Consider the following 25,752-nt stretch of genomic DNA (forward strand, 5'->3'; position numbering starts at 1 on the left):
TGGATGTCCTTCCTAATGCCAACCACTCCAAGAGTGCAATGAGTGCTTTTAATGTGACACTTGTACAGGTGCCATTTACATGATGTCAGCAATGGCCATGACTACAATTTCACAGGTACCACTTACATGACACTGGCATTGGCCACAACTACAATTTCACTTGGCTTGATGAGTCTTCTCAAGCACAGCATATTTCAAAAGGTTTTGGTCTTGTACAGGTGCCATTTACATGACGTCAGCAATGGCCATGACTACAATTTCACAGGTACCACTTACATGACACTGGCATTGGCCACAACTACAATTTCACTTGGCTTGATGAGTCTTCTCAAGCACAGCATATTTCAAAAGGTTTCGGTCACTTGTAATTGTCTCTACAAAGCCGGACATTTGAAGATCACACTTCTGGCAGTGGCCATGATTATGATTTCACAGATGCCATTTGCATGGTCACTACTACGATTTCACGTGGCTTCAGTCTTCTGAAGCACAGCATATTGCCAAAGGTCTTGATCACTTGTCTTCCAACATTTGAAGATTATGCTTCACCACCTCGTCCCATGTCTTCGTGGGTCTACTTCTACCACAAGTCTACTTCTACAGGTTCCCTCCACAGAGATTGGCACTTCTTTGCACAGCTGTCCTTGTCCATATGCATCACATGATCATACTGGTGCATTCATCTCTTGCACACCACATTTGATTCCTCTTAATCTCAGATTTTCTTTCAAGATAGTTATGCTCTGTCATATGTGCACACTGACATTGCACATTCAGTGAAGTGTACTGGCATCATTTCTTTCAAACTTTTGCATGTTCTCTGTGGTCACAGCCCATGTTTCACTGCTATGGAGCACAGCTGTTTAAACACAAGCATCATACAGTTTGCCTTTCATTTTGAGGAAGAGGCCTTGTGTTCCCAACAGTGGTCGAAGTCCTCTGAACTTTGCCCAGCCTATTCTTATTCTAGTAGCTATGCTCTCAGAGCATCTACCTCTGCTACTGACTTGGTTACCTATCAACTACTAGTTTTATCCCTTGGCATTTGATGGAGTCCATTTTCTGTACATTTGCAGTGTTTATTGTATCTGTACATCTGCAACACTCAGACTTTTTCCCCCTCAGTTAACCTTCCTCTGATATCACTGCACCTCTTATGTGTCTATAGCTTGCACTGGGTACATCTTATGGAATTTCTACCTATGCCTTTTCTACAGATCAAGCAGAGCCATCTACCTGAAGGGATTTGTGATTTGTCCACTTTCCCCACTTACTAAGACTTTGGTTTTTGCTATACTAACTCTAAGGTCCTTTGATTCTAGACCTTGCTTCCACACCTGAAATTTCTTTAGTTCTGGAAGTGATTTAGCTTGGAGAACAAGGTCATCAACATAGAGGAGCTCCCCGGGGTAGCCTGTCTTAAATTCTTCTGTTATTGCTTGGAGGACTATGATGAACAAGAGGGGGCTGAGGACTGATCCTTGGTGAACCACTATTTGTACCCTGAATTTGTCACTGTACTCATTTAACTATACCACAGTTAAAAATACTGTTTGGTTTTTAAAGCCCAGTTAGTTCATGTGCTCTGGCATATCTTAATCTTTAGAAAATAGTTTTCACTTTATTACCAAGAGGTATTAAAAATTTCCACACCTTTTTAAAAACCAGTATTTTTTTAAAATTTGATTCATAACTTACAACTTATGTGAAATTGAAATTATTCCATACAATCATAGCTTTTGTGTGTGTGTGCGTGTATGTAATTTTTTGAATAAGTTTATATAAGAAATGCACGTTTTTTTTGTGCTTGTAATAGTTATGTATACTTCATTTTCATTTTAGCATTTTGGGAGATAGGCTTTAAATTTTTGTTTGGTCTTAGCATTGTTTAAGGTTAATGGTGTTAATCATTACATTGATATATTGCATGCATTTTCATTTGTGTTGTGCAATGGACAAACAGAAATCCCTGCAAGCGTATTGATTTTCATATCAGTAAAGCTTTAATTTTAATAATTTCTTTTGATTTACTGTTACTTTTAAGAAGTTGTATTAATGAGCTGGGCTTTGTTAAAATGGTTTTTTGCAGAAATTCAATCAGTTTAGGTTATTGTTACAGTCAAGATGGAACATGAAGCTAGATATTTTAGTTGTATCTAGTTCAGTATCTTACTGCTTAAGTTCATGCTTAATCAGGCTTTTTACTTATCTCTTGTTTCTAATGAATTAATTTGAATTTTGTGCTGCTGCCAAACAAAGCCCTTAATCAAAACTTATTTTCTCACTTTTATTTTATTGAGGATTCATTAATTTCTAATTAGAATCAGTTGTCTTGTGTTTAAAGTAGGATTTCAGCACTTACATGATTTAAGTTGATCTTGATTACCTTTAAAATCTTTAACAACAAATACAAAATGATATTGCAAATCATATGTCAATCTAATTTGACCTGGGATTTTTAGGTAAATGAAAATATTTATGGCTAACAAATAGGAAATTAAAATAAAATCAATAGGTAAAATATTGTAGTGTAAATAAGAAAAACTTTTTAACTTGTGCTCCTAAATGGCATAATTTGAAACCATTTGAACTGGTTTAAATAAAACTATCCAGTGAAGTTTACATAAGGTCAATGATGGATTTAAAATATAAATTCTACTTAGCTTATTTTTGTTTATATAAAATTTGATAAGCTTCATTTAAACTTGTATTTTTTCTTTTACTACCTGAAAATGTATTTAGGAATTATCATTTATATGTCATTATCTTATTTGGCAAATTTTTATTCTAAGATTTTGATCTCCAAAATTCACTATTATAATCTTGTGGCATCTATTATTAATGTAACTGGTATATAGATCTTTGTAAAACTGGTCTCTAATTTTTGTTTAGTTACTGTAGAATATATTTAAATAGGTCTTGACTGTTTACAGCTTTATCAAAAGTAAAATCCATATTTAGGCTAGGAGAAATTCACAAAATATTTCATGAAATGCAACACGGATCTAAGGGTTGTTCATGGTAGGGGTTTACTGATATTATTGGTAAAGTGCAAATAACATTTGAAAGATGTCTTAAAGTATCCTTATTCCAGTGCCTATCAAAAGCTATTGCTGGATATCTTTGTCTCAGTCATGTAGTTAAGACAATTTTTAATTTCCTCCTTATTTCAGTTGCTGTTTTGTTTGATAGAATTTTTTTTCTTTTTCATAATGAATTTCTTCAACCACAATTTGGTACATTTATTTTGAGAAAGTATTTGATTTGTTTCCGTCTAAAAAATGATTTTTGTAGGGCAAAGTGTCAGCTGGTGGAAATATATTATAGAATTAGTCCTTCTATTCTGTATATTTAAATGCTTCTCTTGGGTCATCCTATAAATGTTTTTTTTTACAACTTTTATTTTTCAAAATTAAGATAGTTTTTTTAAAATCTAAAATATACTCTCCTTCATTTTCTACAATACTCTTCTGTCTATCTGGTAGACTTGCAAGGCCCCTCTTCTAAGATTCACTTGTCCGTGACAAAAAAATATTCCTCCACTACTGTTCTGACCTCATCTACAAAATTCATATTTTCTGTCCAAACAATTTTGAAGACTGTGGCATAAATGATGATCAAATGGGGCAATGTCTGGCGAATATGGTGGGTGAGGTATTGTTTCCCATTCCATCTGCTCCAGCTTTTGGAATGTCATCTTTGCTGTATGGGGCAGAGCATTATCCCTATGGAAGAACACCTTTTGTCTTGAAACCAAAGACGGTCATTTTACTTTTATCGCTGACTTAAGCTACTCACAGATCACCTTTGTTATCATTTGGTTTGGGTTTAAAAGTTTTCATATCCCACCTAACAGATAATACTGTACATAGGTGAAGACTTTCTTCAGCCTGGGATGCCGGTGTTTCTCCTTTTCCTCCCCACTGTCTTTAACACTTGACATTTCTATAGGGAACCCATTTCTTGTCACCAGTCACTATTCGATTCAAAAAAAGGTTCATTCGTGAGACATGACAGCAAAGAAGAGCACACATTCACTCCTCTGTGCACGATCAGACTTGGAAAGTTTGTGAGGAACCCATTAACCCAATTTGCTGACTTTTCCAATGGCATGCAGGTGAATGGTTGAATGACCAAATTGGAGATTCTCTGCTGGTTCTTTAACAGTTACAATAGGATTTGTTGCACCAGGGTTTGCAGGGTGTCCTCATCGAGCTCTGCAGATCTTCCAGGATGAGGCTTGTCTACTAGACTAGTTTCTGGAGCCACTGTTGACACTGGTTTGCACTTATTGTCTGGTCCCCATATACTGCAATAACTTTCCTTGCACGTTCTGTTGTGTTGTTGACTTTATTGAACTCATAAAGCAAAATATACCGAATATGCTCCTTTGTCACTTCCATTATAATTTTGAAAAAATAACTGTTAAAATTGAACTGCATTCTTCAGAACTTGCACTAAGAATAAGGACAAGGTAAAATTACTACCTGCTTTTTAGCAAATTGATGCAGGTAGTTTATCCTGTCCCCTTCTGACTTTTAGTTTATGCAATTGAAAAAACTGCATTATTTATGGGAAGACTCAATAATATGAGTAATACCAGTATTTATTTTGAGCAAGATTATTTACTTGTAGCATTTAACCCTTCAGTATTTATTGTCCAAAATATTTTGTTTTATGTTCAAACCAGCCAGATCTATCCTCATGCCTTACCCTAAAATGCCATTTTAAAGCTAAACAATCACATCATCAAAATTTTGAAGCTGTGAGATATTGCAAGATTAATTCAAAACAATGCAAATAAAGAAGCTTTACATTTACAGAATGATCTGAATGCTAAATGATTAAGGATACTTTGGGATTTCCATCATAATTGTGTAGACAATTAAAAGTTTTTATTAGAATAATAAAATCTTGTGATTGGTTGAGCAGTACTGTTAAACAGCAGGGCTTATGAAGTTAAAATCTGTTAAACAATTTAAAATTGTTTGGACTTGACAAGTCTGGTTGAGGAAATTTGGTGGTTACATGTCGTAGCTACACAGTAACTCAGATTGTATAAGTTCTAAGAACATCTATCTATTGTCTGTAATAGTTTGCATTTTATTATATTTCACTGAGAATTATCAATGTAATTTACAAAGTGGGTGGGAGATGTGGGCTTTGTCTTGATGACAATATCCTGTAACCAAGGTAGTTGGTGAGAAGTGGAAAAGTGTTTTTTCAAGTTACGAGATTTTATGAAAAAGAATAAGTTACAAGAAAGAGCTGATCATCTTATATAAAAATCTTTGCAAGGTAGTAGTGTTGTGAAGCAAAATAGGTATAGTAAATTTGGAACAGCAGAAGTAAAGAGTATATTGGTATATACTAATATACTGTATTCTCACTAGACTTTTTGAATTTGCATGTGTCTAGTTGAAAGTGGCTCATGTGATGTTTGGATTCCATTCCATTTTATAGTCATGAGTTGGTTCCTTTTTAACCTTCCAAACTAAAACCAATTACTTGACCTAATGGAAAATAGCACACAGATTTTAAGAAGTTGATTGGGTAGATTTCTTTCAGCATTTATCATCCTTTGCTTAAAAATAGTTCATCAGACAGATTACGCAAATGATTCTTTTCCTTGTACCCCCCCACCACCACGGTTGGACTGACAGCTTTCACACAAAAAGAAAGTGGGGGTACTGATGCAGAGGTCAAAATGGACTCTTGTATTTGTTGCTTTCATAATTTTTTTCTGTTACATATAGAAGGACCAAAGGAATTAAAATATATTTCTGTTAGAGCATGATTTTTTTTTGTAAGTTTGAGTATTTCCATATTAATGTAATTTCTTTGTGGTTGCTTGTCTATTAGTGTAAAAGCTGCAGCTAGAACATATTTAAACTTATTGAATTTAAATTTGCTGCCATCATTTATGTATTTTAATTGTATTTTTACTGGGTACTTAAAGAGGTGAAGAAACTATAGTTTGGTGAAAAGAGCAAAGTGTTTTGCATACTTTGTTTACTTAAACCCCTCTCATTTCTAGTTTGAAAATATTTGAGAAATTTGTCTTCAAAGGTTTTTTTCTGAAGAAAAGAAATAGAAAAGCTTAAATGTAATGTGTATTAAATAATAGGTTCACCTAATAGTTTCAGTAAAGTATATGAACTGAGAAAATGTTGATAGATTTAAGTAATTGAGGTGTGTGGTGTTAATGTTGTTTCAAGACAAGTTGTCATAAATTATGTCAAGTTCTGCATTAAAATTTTGCTTAACAACCCTAATATTCAGATAATTTGCTCTGATCATTCATTGTTCTTCTGATAAGGATTTTGCAATCAAGTATGTTAACAAGCATTTGAAAAAAAATAGTGGTACACTTGTAGAGCATTATGAAGTTCAGAGCTATGGTTCCTATAATATATGTATTTGACATTTGTGACTGCAATGGTCTTACTGAACAAAACATGTTAAAGGAAATAGTTCAAACGAGCCAGTGACATGAGTTTGGATCAGACTAATCTATTGAATGGGGGAGAATTAACATCTGAGCGAGGAGGGGGAGATAATTTCAAGAGATTTAAACTATTCTTAAAATAAACTTACATGGTTAGGGGAAAATCTAATCTTTTTGCAGACAAAGGACATGTTTACAGGCATATTTTGTTGTGATTTTCCTCTCTAAGAACTTCTCGAAATTAATTTACATTTTTAATTTCTTGAAATTCTCTCTTTAAGTTGCTAACAAGTAGTGCTTATTTCTTATTCCTAAATTAAAGGGAAATTTCAATTGAGAATTTTTTGCTTATCTGATTTACATCTCTCTATAACGTTATCTATCAAACCACATGCAAGGTGGATATTTAAATGAATTAATCTCAATATCTTACTGGTATTTTCATAAACACAAGTGACATTAGTGAAATTTTTAGTATTGCCCAAGGTTAAAATTTAATGCAAGTGTTGATTTTAATTGATCTCAAACAAGATGAAGATTGAAGTCAGAACATAAAGGAATATAACTGAATATAATGGAATGTAACAACAATTTTTGCAATCTATTGTATTTTAATAATGAATCAGAAAAATAAACCCAAGTCCCTTACAGCAATATATATTGCTTAGAATTACTAATATCCTATTGAAAGTACTTTAAGAAAGTTTTTATTTTCCTATAGTCAACACTATTCAGTCAGGAATAAATAAATGGTGATATAAAAACATCAAAGAACTGGTTTAAGAGTGAAATGAATCCTAATAAGTCCTTGCTCCCACTCCCTACAGTAATATTTTAATATGGCTTGTAGGTTTGAATTATTTAGAATTGTCTTTGAGCACAAGACTATGATAACTCGAGGAGTCTGGTAGATAATTAATTTTGCAAGGTCACCTACTTCCCTATAGTAATAATTTCTGTTAGTATGTTGCAACAATGTTCTCGATTCTTCTGATATCTTTCTATGCTGATTATGATTAAATCCGTATGATTGTAGAAAACTAAGTCCAAATTACATAGCATATGATGTATATATAAACCACAGGTTTCAAATATATGGATGCTTATATGCCTTTGAGAAAATTTTATTTAATTCAGTAGGTTTAAAGTGAATGTATCCAGGAGAAACTATCCTAGTGTGTTTTATACTGACGACCTTTAGCTACAGACTAGTTATTTAGATTGCAATAAGCTGCAGGTAAAAGGACAATAGTTGAATGACTCATTCATCATCTTCTTACTTTCTCCCTTTCTCTCTTTTTTTTGTTAATTTGGAAAAAAGAGAAAAGAAATTGGAGTTTTATTGTTGGATTGCTATTTATTTATTATGATCACTTGCTTTGTGTTGTAAATGTTGTATTGATGTAAATGTGGTTGCAATTCACACTACTTAAGTTAACTTTCTTTTAAGTTTTTGTAATTTTTCAATAATTTTTTAATTATTTTTTTTTTTTAATATGATTGCATTTAATTTGTATGTTTTGTTGACTTGTCTTTTCTCTGTTTTCTTCCCGATATATTTGCTCCCCGTCTTGTCACCATGGTAACATAGCGATAACAATTGGTCGCCTTGGTTTAGTATGTCCGCAAGAAGTCGCCCCTATGTTACAACAGTTTATCAGGCAGTGGTGTGTAAACCTTTTTTTTATTTCTCTTCTTTCACATTTTTTGTTCAGAATGATATTTCTTCAGTCTTGCAATGTTTACACAAACATCTGTTAAACTTATACAGCTGTGCCACTTGCTATATAAGGGAAGCTGATGTTTGTTGACATTATTTAGACATTGAAATTCCTCTATGATCTACACAGCTGTTTTTCATTTATTTATTTAGATTATTATTATTACTTCAGTTTTATTTGTTTTTCTTTTTATCTTCATCAGTTTCTTTAACAATTTTACATTAGTTTGTTTTTCTTTAGGAAACCTATGTATCCCCTTTATTGTTGGCTTTACAATCTGTAACATTTCTCTTTCAGTTTATTTCATTTATTATTATTTTTTAACACCCTTCTGTTTTAAGCAGTCAAACAAACCAAATGCTATTTACAGCTCAGAATGATTTCCAATTGTTTTTTTTTCTTTTTCTAATCAACACCATCTGTTTTGGGAGTGGGTGGGATTTTGAGATAATGTAGTTACTTTCTGATTGTTTCAAGGATGTGTGCTCCCTCTTCCCTATCCCTAATTAAATCTATTTCTAGCTTCACTATATTTTAAAATATCCTGTAAGTAGAAATTTATTCTCATATCTGTTTGCTTTCCAGTTTTATGAATAAGGAATAAAACCATTGGATTTGCTCTGTTTATTGCAAACTTAGTTGTCTGCTGTAAAATGTAACTATCAAAATGTTCAATATTTACTAATCATAGTTGCAACTTATGGTTGAATTTGAAAATATTTGCAAACACACAAAAGTGTACACACTCATACACACTAAATGGAATACTTTTTATGGAACTATCGTAAATTTCTTGATCTGGGCATGTTTGTAATTTTTGTAAGATAGTCATGATCTACAGATCTGAGAGTGGACTTCAGCTAATTGAGCTAGCTTGATATTGATGCTTTAACTAAATAACTCTTCTTTAATTTCTAACTTGAGATGTTCTGTGCAGATGAACTGTTTAAACATGACTAATAAGTTTAAAATTGTGGATTAGAGGAATTACTTAAGTTTCATTTTGAAGAATTGTCTTTAGTAAAAACCTACCTAGTTCTAAATTGTATTTTTCACATAAAAAAAAATTGATTCTTGGAATAGTTCCTGGCCACAGCCCAGTCACTGGAGCAGGTAAAAGAGTTTTCTTGAATTTGTTTCTTCATAGTATTAATTCACAAGGTCAAAGAATTTATATTTGCAAAAACTCTAACCAATGAGAGGCATATGTTCATAAGTATGTATATAATCATTTTAATGTCTGCTTTTTCTATGCTTGTGTGGATCAGACAAAATGTGTTGACAGAATTTTACAGCCAGATGCTCTTCTCTCCAACCTCCCACTTTCCCAGCAAGATATTTCCGCTTGTTCTTTGGACATGAACAGCTCATGATCACAAAAGCAGAGGGTTAGTGTGCTGTTTATGATGCTATTTTTGTATGTGAATGGTGGTTTTGTTTACAAACAGCACACAAATGTGAAGACAGTGACACAAACACATGCACATGTGCACACTCATTCACACAATTACTATCATTATTTAATGTCCACTTTTCTTGCTGGGATGATTTGGATGGTTCAACAGAATCTGATGAGTCAAGAGGATCACATTGTGCTGCAATGTCTTTTGTAGTTTGGTTTTTATGGTTGGATACCCACTCGAGTGCCAGTCACTTTACAGGATGTACTGGGTGCTTTTTTTCATTATACCAGTACAAGTGAAGTCAACTTGCTAAACTGGAGGAGAATGTTGAGGAAATAGTTACTGGCAACTTGAAGATAAAGTATGATGAGAGGAACAGATTTATAGTTGGGAGATGGTGGTAGTAGAGGGAATAATTGTAGGGAAAGAGGAGGGATTGTGTCTAGTCACTGATAAAAAGATGGTAGTTAGGGTGATGAAATGAGTTAAGCCACATGAGGGCAAGGATGGGCAGAAAGGGGCATCAAAGAAAATAGGTGAGAGTGGGTGGATCCAGAGAGAATCATTGAGGGGAAAGAGTTTTGTTAGGATCTTGGGGTAAGGCCAGAGGGGGAGAGGGGTATGTTGGTGGTAGCATATGAGCTGTACAGAGTGGACACTGAAGGAAAATGCAGCAGAGATGGGGATGATTGGAGTAGGGAGTGGATGGAAAATGGAAAATATGTACAAGTAGAATGAAGAGGATAGATCAATAGATAGTACTAGTAAAGGATTTTGGTGGGGGGTTAGGGATGGGTGAGTGTGAGATGCAGGGTGGACCATTCATAATTTACACAATCCATAGATGGTAGTGAGATATGAAATGGAGGGATATGAGTTGAAAGAATGAAAGTGACTAACAGGTAGATGAGATGGATCACCCAGGAGTGCAGAAGGTGGTGGCAAATATAGGCTTAGCAGGCATGCATATACATACACATAGAAAACAAGCGTTAAATGATGATATATATATATGTTCCCTATATATATATATATATATATATTGGAAAAATAAAAGTTGAAAATGCATTGAGACTAGTTAAAATATTTTTCATTAATATATTTGAAGCTTTTAAAGGGTTTCACATTTTACAATGATTTTCAAAAAGTTCAAATAGAAAGATTTGGCTTACGTCGCAGCTGTCTTGCCTCTAACTAGTGTTTGAAGTTTGCCCTGTTTTTATAGGGAGTTCATGGCTCAAATTAATATACATTTTGAATAGGATTTGATTGGTAGAGAAGTCACATGACTGGTCTTAGGAATTTTTGTAGGTTCCCTGCTATGTTCTTGTGTTAGTACCAAGTGACAATGTTTGGTGTTGTAAGTTAAGGCTGACAGTTGACCAAACAAACAATGCAGTGAGTGTTTTCTGTCAAATGTTTGTAGAGAATGAACACATTAAGTTTATAACCTTCTATACATTTCCTATTATGTTCGTGCTTTAGTGTCACGTGACAGTATATTTTATATTAAAAAGCTTCGTGGGAGAGTGGACAGGAGTTTATATGTTGTCCAATGGCTAGTCAACTGTGTCAAACATTGTCACTTGATGCTAACACACAGAGGTAGCAGGGAACCTACAAAAATTTCTAAGACCAGTCATGTGACTATCCTCTACCAATCAAATCCTATTTGAACCCATGAATTCCCTATAAAAACAGGGCAAACTTCTAACACTAGTTAGAAGCAAGACAACTGCGACATAAGCCAAATCTTTCTATTTGAACTTTTTGAAAATCAGTGTAAACTGTGAAGCCCTTTAAAACTTCAAATATATTAATAAAAAATATTTTAACTATTCTCAGTGCATTTTCAACTTCTATTTTTCCCATCTGTGTAGAATAAAATAACTGTTTTCTACACACACACATTTTGAGTTAAATTTTTCCATTTTGTATCTTCAAACATATACTATATACATACACACATGCTCTCTCTCCCTCTCTCTCTCTCTCTCCTCTCTCTCTCTCTCTCTATATATATATATATATATATATATATATATATATATATATATATACACACACACACACATGTATGTATGTATGTATGTGTCTCTACATCTGTGTTTTTGTGTGAATGGGTTTTTATATTCCTGTTGTTTTTTTACATGTATTTGTTGACTAGAAAAAACAGCCTTGCTATCAATATTGGGGTTGTGATTGCAGGTGATTGCAAAAACAGTTTCGTGTATCTTGACATGTTGCATGATCTTTATAAACAAAAGGACTTGAAATGGTGTCTGAGTTGGGTAATGATAGCCTAGTAATTTGCTAGGATTGAAATGGATAAGGGTTAGCAACAGCAAGGATATCTGGCCAGAAAATCTGCCTCAATAAATTACATCTGCTCTATACAAGCATAAAAAACTAGAAGTTAAAATGACGACACAAACTAGCACGTGTGGAACTATGCCTAGGCATGTAACTGTGTGTATACATATATATATATATATATACACACACACTCACACAAATTACCGAAGCCATAAATGTTCTCTTTGGTACATGTCTATTTCCCATTTATACACACATATGGTGTTTGATATACCTGTATTTGTCTCTCTCTCCACACACCCACACACACTCAACGGCCTTGAACATAATATCTGCCTCAGTATGTGTCATCAGCATGACAATTGTCCTGCCTTACTGTAGCCAAGGGGCTTCTTAGACATACAAAAAAGAGAACATTTATTTCCTAGGTAACGTATGTGTGTATGTATATATTTGTATCCTGCCAAACTTATGTATCCATATAGAGATTCCAGCTATCACTACCATCATTTTAATGCACCTTTTGCCATGAGCTGTTGGGTCTTCTGCAGCACCACATATCATCAATCAATATGGTTCTTTGACATCTCCAAGGTGCAACATCTTCAGGTCAGCCTTTACCAATTCATCCCATGTCTTTCTCGATTTCCTTCTTTCTTGGGTTTCTCTAACTTGGAGTGCATGGCACTTCCTTATGCAGCAACCATCCTCCATATGCATCTCATGCCCATACCAATGCAATTTTCTCTTGCACCCTACATTTGACTTCTGTTACACCCAGTTTTTTTTTCTCAGCTCATTTGTACTATGGTGATTATGCATGTTGACATCCATTGGGGTGAGCTTGCTTCATTTCTTTCTAGCCTTCACAAATCTTCTGTATTCAGTACTCACATCTTACTACCATGCATCATTGCAATTCAAACATAAGCATCAAAGAATCTGCCCTTCACTATAAAGAGGAAAGTGTTTGTTGCTTGCAGAAGTAATTGCTTTGTCAACATTTTCTAATCTATTACCCCATCTACTGCACTTTTGAATTGAAGTACAATCAACCCAACAAGCTTCTGAGCAGTTTCTATCTACTCAATTTTACTCGCAAACTTTGAGTTGACTCATGGTGGTGAAGTGAACTTAGACCATACTACATCTACATAGGTATACATCCATTTATAAACATTGTATGCATGTGTGTGTGTGTATATATATATATATATATATATATACACACACACACAACACACACACACACACACACACACACACACACACACACACACACACACATATACTCAATATGACACTGCCTCCAGTAGGATGTCATAGTTATCAGATGGCAATTGAGAAGAATCAAGACTTTTCCAAAGTTAGCATGCCATAAAGGGAAAGGACAAAATACACCAACACACCTATAATATATATGTGTGTGTGTGTGTGTGTGTATATATATATATATATATATATATACACACACACACATAACTAATTCATATTATAGGTGTGTTTGTGCATGTGTATCTTGTCCTTTTTCTTTATAGCATGCCAACTTTGGAGAAGTATGTACACACACACACACCTACACACAAATATATTCCAGGCCTTGATGTACATGGTGCAAATAATAATTTTATTTTTATATATAAATAAATAAATTTATGAATTGCTGTATATCTAATTCATCCATTTGTCTTTAATGTTTTTCTATGCCAGCAAGAGTTGGGTGAATAAATATTGATAAATTGTTTTACAGCTTGAGGCACTTCCTGTCACTAATGCCTTACCTGATTTTTCACTAATAGAATTGTCAAAAGTGCACAAATATAACCCACCCAATTTTATTTTCTCTCTCAATGCTTGATACAAGTACATGGAATACAAACTTATGCAGATTTACATATACATGTGTGTGTCTGTATGTATGCATGTGTATGTTTTGAACAATGAAAACCTGAATGGCTGTACATGTTTTTGTTGAAGATTTTGAATAAATGACACTGTATCAAGTTAGTTTTTTCACTTGGCTCACTCCTGAGACCTGTGATTGAAGACACCAGCCAACAGTACCACATAGTGAGAATGAACTTCTTAATAATACAGTCATGCCTGCACATATACACACAGTCTGATACATACAGATGCATGCATGCATACATACATATATACAGACAAGAGGGAATATCCAAAAGTAACTGGAGATGTTTTCTGTGGGATAAGCCTGTTGTATGTAGTTTATGCTTCTGCTGCTTGAAGCCACTTGATGCAACCCTCAGGCATCAGTCTGCTGATCGGTGTCATTAGCTGAAGTTGTACTGCCACATGATGTGTCTTTGTTTTGCAGTGCTTCCCTGTTCGTTGATTTTTGTGTTGACTGAAATGAAGGAACAGCCTGCTTTTGTGAAATTGTGTTTTCTGCTGGGGGAAATGGTGGCTGAAACAGTTTCATGCTTCAAACAGTTTACAAAGCTGCTACCAGGAGCAAAATACAAGTTTACGAATGGTTTTCATTCTTTAAGAATAGTCACTTGTTACTTAAAGACCAACCTCATTCAGGGTGTCTGTCGACCTCCTGAATGAATGAAAACTTCACAAAATTCACGGACTGATCTTGGAGGACCGTCCTTGAACAACTGAACTTGTTGACATGATTGGTGTGTCCTGGAACTCCTGCCAACGAATTTTGAGTGAGGAATTGTGAATAGAAAATAGTTGTAGCAAAATTTATGCCTCTTTTGCTCACGGAAGATCAAAAGCAGTCACAACTGAATGTGTCATGAACTGAAAGAACAGTTGGAAGTTGATCCAGACCTTTCGAAGGTGATCGCTGGTGATGAAAGCTGGTGCTACAGACTTGCAGATGTGGAAGTGGTGAAGAAAACAATGATTGAGGCATTAAAAGGCATCACTTCACAAGAGTTCCAGTACTGCTTCAGACAGTGCAAAACGCATCTGGACTGATGTATTGCTTCAAATGGAGAATACTTTGAAGGCAATGTGTAAACATGTAAAATTAAGTGAATTAAATAACATTGCTAAATTCCTCGTGTGTGTGTATATATATACACACACACACACACACACACACACACACACACACATATGAGTATACAGTGTAGTATAGTTTTCATGAAGACTTGTCTGAAATGTATATACATACATTTTTAATTAGGAGAGTATTGTTCTTCGCTTGAAGCATTGTATATTGGTTGTAAAGAATAAAAAGTTTTGAATGGTACAACAATGCACTATAATACAAACAATGGACTATAATAACTGTTGTGATTTAGTCATCCATAGTCTGATGAGATTTCGGAATAAAATTCTTGCTTCAGATATTCTTAGATGGAGTTGCTGCTATAATTGGTTTATAGTAACGACTCCATCTAAGAATATCTGAAGAAGGAATTTTATTCCAAAATCTCATCAGACTATGGATGACTAAATTACAATAAGTATATAGTCCATTGTTTGTATTATAGTGCATTGTTGTACCATTCAAAACTTTATATTTTTAATTATTTTTTTTAACCCCAAACAATGCAAATTATAAAAAATAACAAAGGTCACTGCTTAAGACTTTTACCTGGTATTTCAATATTTCTTGATTAGAATCCATTCTTCAGGAAGTCTATAGGGAAAAAATGTTAGTTGCATTCTCTTGTCATATACACAACAAAGTAGAGAAATCTAACAACATCTTTTCTTTGAAGACTTCCTGAAGAAGGGGTCCTAACCATGAAATATTGAAATACCAAGTAAAAGTACTAACCATTGACCTTTGTTATTAATTTTTTTTTAACTTCATTGTTTTGGGTTTGAAAAAAATGATCTAATGCATTACATATATATAATTACTATATCATAACCTAGTATTTTATCTTTGAAAACATGACAAATCATTGTCACTTGAACTATATTTTGTTACCCTATCTATTAAATCTAGCTGGAAACCATTTAGTAAACACTAACACACATCTGATGAGGATTTTTAAATTTCATTCACACCAATTCGACTTTTTCATGACACAACTAAATTCTATGGAGTCTAGAATATTTTAAAATTATGACTAGTTTTTCCTTGGCTTGTGGGTTTAAGGCTTGTATACATGTAGTGCTGTATAAATGAAGATATACTATTTATTTTTAGTATTGACTTTATTTGTTTTTGTTATGGAAATTTAGAATTAATATTCTTAATAGAACTAAAGAAAGATTTATGACGAAATAACATCAGTAGCCTGACAAAGCCAAGTTAATGTGTAGAGTATTAAACTTTATTGCAGTAGTAATTTTTACACCAAAAGAGGTATTGGTATTATAACTGAGCTGCTTTCTTGAAGACACAGCATTTAGTAATATTGTTTTTTAACTGCTATACACTATTCCTTACCATTAAACCATTACACATAAAACAAAGTTTTCTTGATATTTTTAAATAGCTTTTTTTTGTTTTTGTGTGCACCACTGCCAAATGTCTCAAGTTAGTAGACCATGAAGTCTACCAGGTTATTTCTTGATAATTTAGAAACATTTTCTACATTCAAAATTTTTTTCCTGCAACCTTAGGTTTTTTAGTCTTTTGATCGTTGGTGTACAGTGTTGTTGCATAAAAATGTTGATATTGGTGTGAACACTTCAGTATTTTAATTTTTAAAATACCACTAGCAGTAAATCATGTATTCAGGAACTTAAATCTCTGCCAGCTGCTGTGAAATGTTCAGGTATTAAATCTCAATTGTATAAAGATTTTAACATTTTATACTTCCGTGACTCTTGTTGCTTTTGAAGTGATTGAACATAATTTTACATAATTGTCTATGGAACATTTTTTGTCAATTCACTATTTTATGCATGTTTCTTTGAAATTTTTTACAGGTTTGTATTTGCAGTAAAGCTCTCTAAATATAATTTTTTGCTCAAAATAATATTACTTTGTTTTTTTACTATTGAAATAGAACATGAAGTGTTTATATTTTACTTGCAATTAGCGGACATTAGTTCTGATATAATTTTTATACATCACTCAAACTGTCTAGCTGATTCTGTAAATGCTAAATTATGTAAGGTTTGTATGCTTAAATAAGTAATAATTGTTCTATAATTATCACTGAGTGATGACATATCTTATGATCTATTTATAGTTCATGATTGCTGATCAGTTATAGAGATCTATTTTTGTACAAATATGTTAAATATGAACTATAAAATAAAAAGAATTTGTGGCTGACAGCAAGATAAACTTAAGGGAGATTAGATGTATAAAAGTAGTTGAAGTTTAATATTTTGTAACTATCAAATAATATAAAAAGTTTATAGAATCCTCCAAGTGGGAATATGACAATGGAAATTTAAAAAAAAACAACAAAAAAAAACCCCACTTTGGTTGATGAAAATAAATTTATTACTTATTAATGTGGTTATTTGACATTTTATTCAGTCTTATTGATTGTAGAGTTTATACAAAATTTGAAGTAAATTTTATGATGGGTATGGTTGGGTGGTTAAGAAGCTTGCTGCCCAACTGGGTTCAGTCTTGCTGTGACACCCTGGACAAGTGTCTTTTATAATGCTCGGTTGACCAAACCCTTGTGAGTGGATTTAAAAGATTCCCATCATATATGTGTTTGTGTGTAGGACTTCTTATCTTGATATCATGTGATGATTGTAGACAAGCATCACTGTTATACAATGTTTGCTTTTAGTCTTCCATGAAAAACGTATCTGGCTATGGAGAAATATTACCTGGCTTGGAATAGGTATGGGTTGGTAACAAGGACGACATCTAGTTGAAAATCTGTCAACAAATTCTGTCTGATCCATAGAAAAAGTTGACATTAAATGTTGATGGGGATATAGTCTTCTTTGTTTATTAGTTTAAATATTTTTTGAAGCTAAGTACTGTAAATGTAGTAGGTTTGTTGCCCATAAATTATAATAAGTGCTAACAGCTGAATTCTTTTTTTTTTCTTTTTTTTGAAGATCCACAGTGAATTTTCTGCCATTCTCACTGGTATACAACAATTGTATCAAAACTATTGATCTGATTTATTCACTTGATGTACATATTGCTTTTCAGCTAATCAGGAGTGATGTTTCATCATTATGCCACTTTCTACTGTTCGTTAACATGTTTCAGTCCTTCACTTTCAGGTCCCTATAAATCAGTTGAGCTTTAGATTTCCTTATTTAACTTGATTGTATAGGAGATAATTGATTTGTTTTAATTTTTTTTTTGTCTTACTTTTGGTAAATGCTAATACTTCTTTTATGAAGAAAATAGTTTTTAATGAATTTTAGTTTGATTTAAAGGGACTTTTGTGTATTTGTGAAAACTACAAGCATTTAGTATCATTTAGCAACTTTCAATGTTAGACAAAATGACTTTTGTTTATTTGTGAAAATTACAAAGCTTTAGCACTGGGTCAGGCCTAATCAAGCTTTCTGGCTGTGACCATCTTGTCATTTTGTATATTGGGGACTATATGTTAAAAGGAAATGTTTGTATTTGAGGCTAAGCATGTAACTATGCATGTATATGTGAGAGATTTCTATCAACCAAATTGTGTTCATAAGAAACTTTCAAATTCCTAATTTTCACTTAAATGTAAAACATGGTCCCTATCTATTATGTTATATTTTTTTGGAGATAGCTAGGTTGGGAGGGCAAGAAATTTAGAAATGTCATTCTAATTATTACACATGGGGGTTTCAGTTATCATATGAAAACTAAACTGCTGATTGCTCATGACATCTTCTGTTTGGGGATCTAAAGAATATACTAACTACCAGCAAAACTGGACTTCTTACAGTCAGCTGGCAATAACAGGCCATTTGCACAGAAACTGAATATAAAACAAATCAAAAAGGATAAGGTGTGCATGTGTCAGATGTTTATCAATTTATAGATTTTGAATTATGTTACTACTGTGAGATGTCTTACTGAAACAATAGTAAATAGCAAACAACATATTCCAAAATGCCAAGTATGCAATGAAATAGAATAGTTTGGATTTGGCAGCTTAGAAAACAATAGTGTTTTTTTGTTTTTTTATAAACTCTTAAGAATTGTAACTATTTGAGCTTGTTATAATTCTTTCATGTTAAATATTCAAGTTGACACACATAGACACACTTTTCATATTTATGAAATATTTTCTTTCAGCAATCATTCCAATTCTGTCAGAAGTAATTTCTGTAACAGTAATTTGTTTTCCTCTGTTTACATTTATTTTCAGTAAAATTTCTATTGTGTTTTTTTTTTTTTTATCTTTGCTTTATATTAATTGGAAATTTGTTTCAATATAGGTGTACTTCCTTGCGGAATATCCGTGACAATGAAGAAAAGGATTCTGCTTTCCGTGGAGTGTGTAACATGATAAATGTGAACCCAGCTGGTGTTGTACAAGATTTCATTTTCTTCTGTGATGCTGTTGCCTCTTGGGTGCACCCCAAACATGACCTTAAAGAAATGTTCTACAAGGTGAATTTCTTTATTGATCATTTCAATTTATTTGTTTGGTTGTGTGTACATTTCTTGTAAGGAATATTTGCAAGTGAACTTTTAGAACATGTGTTTTTATAGCTAGATGTCCAATCTAACAGTCTGTAAATTATGAAGAGGAAGTTGTTTTCAGCTAATAGACTGCTTTATGCAGGTAAATTATCTTCATCTGGGTACTTAAGCTCTTATAGTTAATTGTATAAGACCTAAATTTAAGAAAGTTTTTTAAAGTAACCAAGTAGTTGATGCATGCAGTTCGAATTTTTGTGCTTCTAAACAAGATACTTGATTTCATTTTAAATTTCAAATATTTTTCTGAGTAAGCCACTTAATTGTACATCTTAAAGTTCACTGAATTGTTTAATAAGTATCAGATCTTCAGAGAATGTCACATACCTAAGATAAACTTGCTAATTTTGGAGGTGTGAACACCTCAACCATTTATGAGATCTTTGTGGTTTGTGAACCGATGGATGCACACTCATGTATATCTAATTTATAATTTACATTTATTTGCATTAAATATGTATTGCTTTTGTTTACATTTTTAAATCAGATTCTTCATGGATTCAAGCAACAAGTTGGAGATGAGAATTGGTCCAAGTTTTCAGACCAGTTTCCACAACCTCTTAGAGAGCGACTTGCTGTTAATTATGGAGTTTGATTATCTAGGTTGCTCACCAAGGATGGTATGTATTTAATAACTTATTTGCATGTCAGTGAATAAATGTATACTATTTATGATCAGATTCATAAATATAGCAGCCTAATGAGGCTATAAAATAATTTATCAAGGAAAGTAAAAATTACTAATAATTAATAGATTTTGATTTTTAAAAAAAATGTTCTCAAAACTTGTACAGTAATTCAGCAACAGTAATATTACTGGTAAAGTTAATGAATAATAGTATATTGCTACTAGCAGTATCGCCCGGCGTTGCTAGGGTTTGTTTCGACCCTTTAGAATTGGAATTTTCGAAAAGTAAAAATTTTGCATTATGTAGCTTGTTATTCTCTTTAAGTGAACATTTTTCTGGTTGAAATACACCGAAAAATGGCGACACAGCAGTAAAAAAATCGTAAAAAATAGGGATTTTTTTATGTAAATAATTTTTGGTGTTAACATGGACCGATATGAATTTTTTCTTCTACGGAAGGAAGAGCAAGCTTTCTTCTATCATACTCTTCAATTTTGGTCAACTTGCACCGCAGGGTCTTGGAGGAGATACTGTTAGTTGAAGGCTACCAAACCTGCCATACGAAGACAACTTCAGCTTTATATATATATATTTTTGTTGATCAAATAATTGCATTGTTGAATTATTCTTTTAGATCAGTATTTCTCAACGGGGATTTCAGGGGAGAGTTTCAGGGAGTCGCTGGCGATGTATCGTGATGATCAAAAATCCGGCCTGCTAAAATTTGGTTAAAGTGATTCAAACTGCAGACTCAACGCAAAATGGTCACATTTAATTCAAAGCGTTAAAAATGTTATGAAAACAATTGGTATGTGTTCACAAAATCCAAACGATTAATACGAAAAAACCCTCCAGGCTACATCCCGAAAATTCATTTCTTTGCCGAATTTCTACAATGTTTACGGCGATTCTTTTTTATATCTTGATTTTTTATTTTTCACGCAATTTACGCATGCTTGCACACGTGGTGAACAGAGTTCACATCAAACAGCTGACTGAGTAAAGTTCACTATTCAATGCATGGGATAAGGCCTAAACAAACACATTATCGATTTTTGCACTTGCGAGATGAATTTCGGAACAGAAATAACGCAGTTCAAGTTTCATTCACCTAAACTTTGTGACCCATTTTTGGTGGTTCTACGATTTGTTGGCTAGGAGATGTGCCGGGAAGTTAGACACACAAGTTGAGTTTTATATATATAGATATCTAGTAAATTTGATGGTAGGATTTGATTTTATAATACATTAGTATCACATAATGACTGATTTTGAAATATAAGCTTTTCTGAATACAACTACAATTTGATAAACATCACAACCTTTTTGTATGTTTTGTGTATTTGCTAATTTAGTGTCTAACTCTGAATAGTGTTTCTGGAATATTACAAATACATAGAGACGTTTACAATACAAACTCATCACTACATATTATGTTATTGGATGTGGCTATTGAATACTGTTAATGGATCTTTGAAAATGTGTATCTTATGGGTGTTTTTCTGTCAAAGAAATTTGAAAATCTTAAATATTAACAATGTCTGAGGTGCTAAATCAATTTTTATACATGATGTTAAATTTCAATAGCATAGGTAATGTTATCTTTTCGCTGACTATTCACTTGTCTTGATTGAGGCCGAAATCAACAAATTTGGATTGAATATGAGAAAGATCTTCTCTTTCTTTAAGATACAAAATGTCTGATGGTTTCTTTTCTTTTTCTTTTCAGGGAAGGGGTTCTAGGGATGGTCAACAAGCAACCAGGGGCAGCAGCGGCTACGGCAGCAGCAGCAGCAGCAGCCTCAATCTCATGGCTACTACTCCAGGGGGCCGTACGTACAGGGGTTGGCGTAGGGGAAGGTAGGGCCAGCTCAGCTAAGTCAGGAGGGGGGTGGGTCCCTGCAAACGACAGTTCCCCAAACCGGAGGAGTTAATGGAAATAATTAAATTAAACTATGGAAAAGGTTTTACTGGGGGGTGGATAATTTCTAGATCCCTCTATTTCCTAAGTATTATTACTAACATAAAACTATTATTACTATTTGGGGATTGTCAATTGCCCCTGCAGCAGAAGCAGCAGTCTACTGGAAAGTAAAGCAAAAAAAAAAATTCAAGTGATCATCAGCTTCATTGGGAGGGATGTGATTGGGAGGGATTTGTACATGTTTTCTTGTCGTACAGTGTCTGCATTCCTGCCTCTGCTGACCGACAAACTGATGATTATGCCACTAAACAAGCACAGCAAGCAGCTGCAGTCATCAACTCCACTACTATATTACAACCACCATCACCATAACCAACTTGCTGTTCTCTCTTTCACTCCTCCATAATATTCCTTTAATATCCTCCTCAATAATATATGTTGACCCTTGACTGGATCTGCTTCAGTTTTGTATTCCCCTCCCTTTTTTTATTGCATGCAGCAGCAAAAAAAAATATAATAAAAAAAGACAGATCCATCTGTTTGTGGGCTCAACACCACTAAAATGCGCATGTGCGTACACATACACACACACACCAACCAACCAACCTGTTTCTGATCTACACATAAATGTGATGATCTCTTCTGTGTGGAGCAGATTGCCCCTTTATTGCACTCACAATGACTTTTGAAAAAAAATGCAGCTTCAGTGCAGATGGCATTATCAGCTTAACAGATTGGCGCAAACGGCAACATTTGCCTGTCAGTCAGTGATTAGTGTGAACAGCACTTTGCTTGCATGCACTTAAATTGCATGCTCCTGTTAAATTTTAAACCTGTTGAAATTTGCACATGGGTATTTTATGTGAGTGTGTTTGTAAGTATATATGTGTATATGCATGTATATATATGCATATGTGTATATAAAGTATGAGTGTAAGTATATGCATGTATGTAGTGTGTATATACATGTGAAAGTATATAATATGTATATATTATATAGCTGTATGTATGATTCTTTTTCTAGCAAATCTCCTTGATGGAGAAGCATGTCCTATCGTTACTTCTATATTGTAAAAGAAGCGACAATAATTGACAATAATAGAACGCTCTCTTAATTGGGCAAAGTACTATTGCTATTATAGGTACTCTATTACTTATTACACAACAACGATTATTGACTTCCACCACTGGCTTTCAATTTGTCTGCTGATAACATATTTATTTTTATTTTTTTATCATGTTGTGCCAGATATGGAGGCGGAACAATAGGAAACACTGCCACCAGTTGGAGACAAAATAGTTCATTTGAGTCTGAGGAAATATTGTATATGAGCTGGACTTAGTTATATTTCATTCTTACTGACGACTCTGAACATGCATATTCTTCCTTTTTCATTCTAGTCTCATCCTTTTTACCTCTAGTATCTCTACACTTTTTTTTGTATATTAACTATACCCCTGTTTTTATAGATCCCTTCCTTGTCTGCTATCTCCCTGATTATTCTAAATGTTTTTTTTTAAAATTTCACTTTGATGCTTATTCAAGATTTTTATTGTATTTTTCAATTCTGAGAAAATTTATTTTTTTAAGACATCTTTTTAGAATGTTCTATCCTTGACAATAATTTCAATGTCTGTTTGCTAAAATTAATACTGATCCCATAACAACTGTACATACTTTTTTGATAATTTTTCCCTTCCCCTATTTCTCATTTGCTCTGAGAAAATTTGGCTGAAAATAGTACTGTTTAGTGATTTAATAGTGTTGGTTGTGACAGCCCTGCTCTCATAACTCAGTCGCAATATTCCAAAACCTGTTTGGTGCTGAATTGAATAACAGTGTCTGTTTCCTGGTGTTTGCCTTTAACTATTAGGCAATGTCAAAAGGAACTAATCAGACTTGAATGACATATTTATTATTCATTTTTAAAAAAAAAGATTGAAGTATTTTATAATTCCTTTCTACATACAGTTGCTTTTACCTTCTGTAACTATTTCGGGTCCATATTGCTGTACTGGAGTTATAAAGAGATTTTCCTGAGCAAAATCCTTCTTGGTTCTTTTTCCTTGCAACCTATTTGTCATATTTAGAGCTGCTAGTCTGAGAATAATTAAAATCAATGATTAAATAGAAAACTAGTGATTTGTTTTTCATTTATCAATTTGCATCTTAGTTTTTCTTTTTATGTTTTAGTTTACCTTTCTCAATAGCAGATTTATTAAATGGAAGCTTTAGGGGCTAAACTATTTGTTTTGGTCTTTTTTTTTCTTCAGAGAAATGGTTCCTATTTCCATTATTCTTTGTGGAAAAGGAATTTATATTGCTGACAGTGTTTTTTGTTTAATGGTTTAATCAAACATTCCTCCCTTTCCATGAATAGCTTTGTAAAGTTCTGTCTTATGCCATGCATTTTGACACTTATTTCTATGGCTTCCTTTTGGTTTGGTCTGTATAGATGCCTACACTCTATCTAGAAACAATTCTGTGAAGCTACTTCTGCATGTTGCTAGACTTGACTTAATCTTTGGATGACAGTCAGGTTGTCAAAGGTTGACATCAACACTGTAGTGGACAAAGAATTATCCAAACTGGTGATGTTACATTACTATAAGTTAGCCGTACTGTAGTAATGGTGTGTGACTAAATTGTAACAGTGTCTTCTGCACCTGGTCTCCTGCTCACTGGCTTTGCAATGTGTGTTGGCAGCATTTTGAAAGCAATGCCCTGGCCAAAATGGCTATTTTTTGTGCTACTATTATGACAGATCTAATCAGTTTGGCTGTTGTTTTGTCTTGTGCACGTTAAAGCAATTTGACATCTATTATTGTTATTATTGTTGGTCACTATATAGTTTGAGAATGGTTGGTATATTATTGTTGTTCGGTAAAGAAATTCCTACAATACAGTGTGGCTGTGTTTACATTAATGCCTGCCGTTCTCTGGAAAACAAGTGAAATAGCATCACATTGTTGACTGTTGTGATTGACTAACATTATTAAACTTATGGCATGCTAACTTTGAACTTTTTTTACCCCAATAACTGGTCTTATATTTTACAGTAGCTAAGCCAGCACTGAAAAATTGTCACTTTGGTATTATAAAAATATGCCCAAGTGTCTCTTAGTTTTTGAAAATGTTTAAATCTATTCATCTACTGCTTTTTAATTTTTTTTTTTTACCTAAATATTTCTTTGCTGTTAACATTACTATTATGGAAGCAATCAATGATGAAAGATTACTCAACTGCAAACATTTGTTGAGGCTCAATTACAAGTATAATATGCTGGCTTTGGCTTTAGCTTAGGCATTCTAGAAGTCAACTATTGTCTGCAATTTTAATACTGACACTCTACTCTCTCTCTCCTCCCGTCTTCAATATTCTTACAATTAAGGTTACTAGCAGTTGATTTTTCTGCTTTAGATTCTGTTCTGGCAGCAACAACAGGTATAGTGAGCAGCCAGCAATGTTGGTTATAAACTGGCTGTAATGAGTTAACAGGTTATGTAGTTAACAAAGGCATAAAGACAACTGTTTCAATTAACAAGAAACCTAGTTGTCTCTTTATACTGCCAGACATTGTCTGCTTGTATGTTTTGTCTTCTGATTTTAAAGTAAAGCATGCTGAATAAACTGGTTGGTATCATGGAAGAATTTAGTTTTCTTTCTTTTGTGTCTATGCATGCATTTGTTCAGTCTTTCATGTTTGAGAGCAATTTGATGTAAACTTGTATGATTATTTGGA

The 25,752-nt window shown here is 33.4% G+C and overlaps 1 protein-coding gene across 4 annotated transcripts in view; it reads left to right on the forward strand.

The window, feature by feature from the left end:
- Window positions 1-25,661, forward strand: part of LOC115209210 (transportin-1) — a 61,798-nt gene extending 36,137 nt beyond the window's left edge. For 3 of the 4 annotated variants that reach the window (XM_029777466.2, XM_029777464.2, XM_029777465.2), the window contains exons 20-23: window positions 8,040-8,115; window positions 19,191-19,365; window positions 19,943-20,075; window positions 21,814-25,661. In XM_029777466.2, the coding sequence (XP_029633326.1) occupies window positions 8,040-8,115; window positions 19,191-19,365; window positions 19,943-20,050 (359 nt within the window). In that variant the 3' untranslated portion in view covers window positions 20,051-20,075; window positions 21,814-25,661. Of the gene's footprint in view, window positions 1-8,039; window positions 8,116-19,190; window positions 19,366-19,942; window positions 20,076-21,813 lie in introns of those variants that run through there. The other variant, XR_004998376.1, reaches the window with a different exon arrangement.
- Window positions 25,662-25,752: the final 91 nt, after the last annotated feature.

This window comes from Octopus sinensis, linkage group LG3, assembly GCF_006345805.1.
Source record: "Octopus sinensis linkage group LG3, ASM634580v1, whole genome shotgun sequence".
Classification (NCBI taxonomy): Eukaryota; Metazoa; Mollusca; class Cephalopoda; order Octopoda; family Octopodidae; genus Octopus; species Octopus sinensis.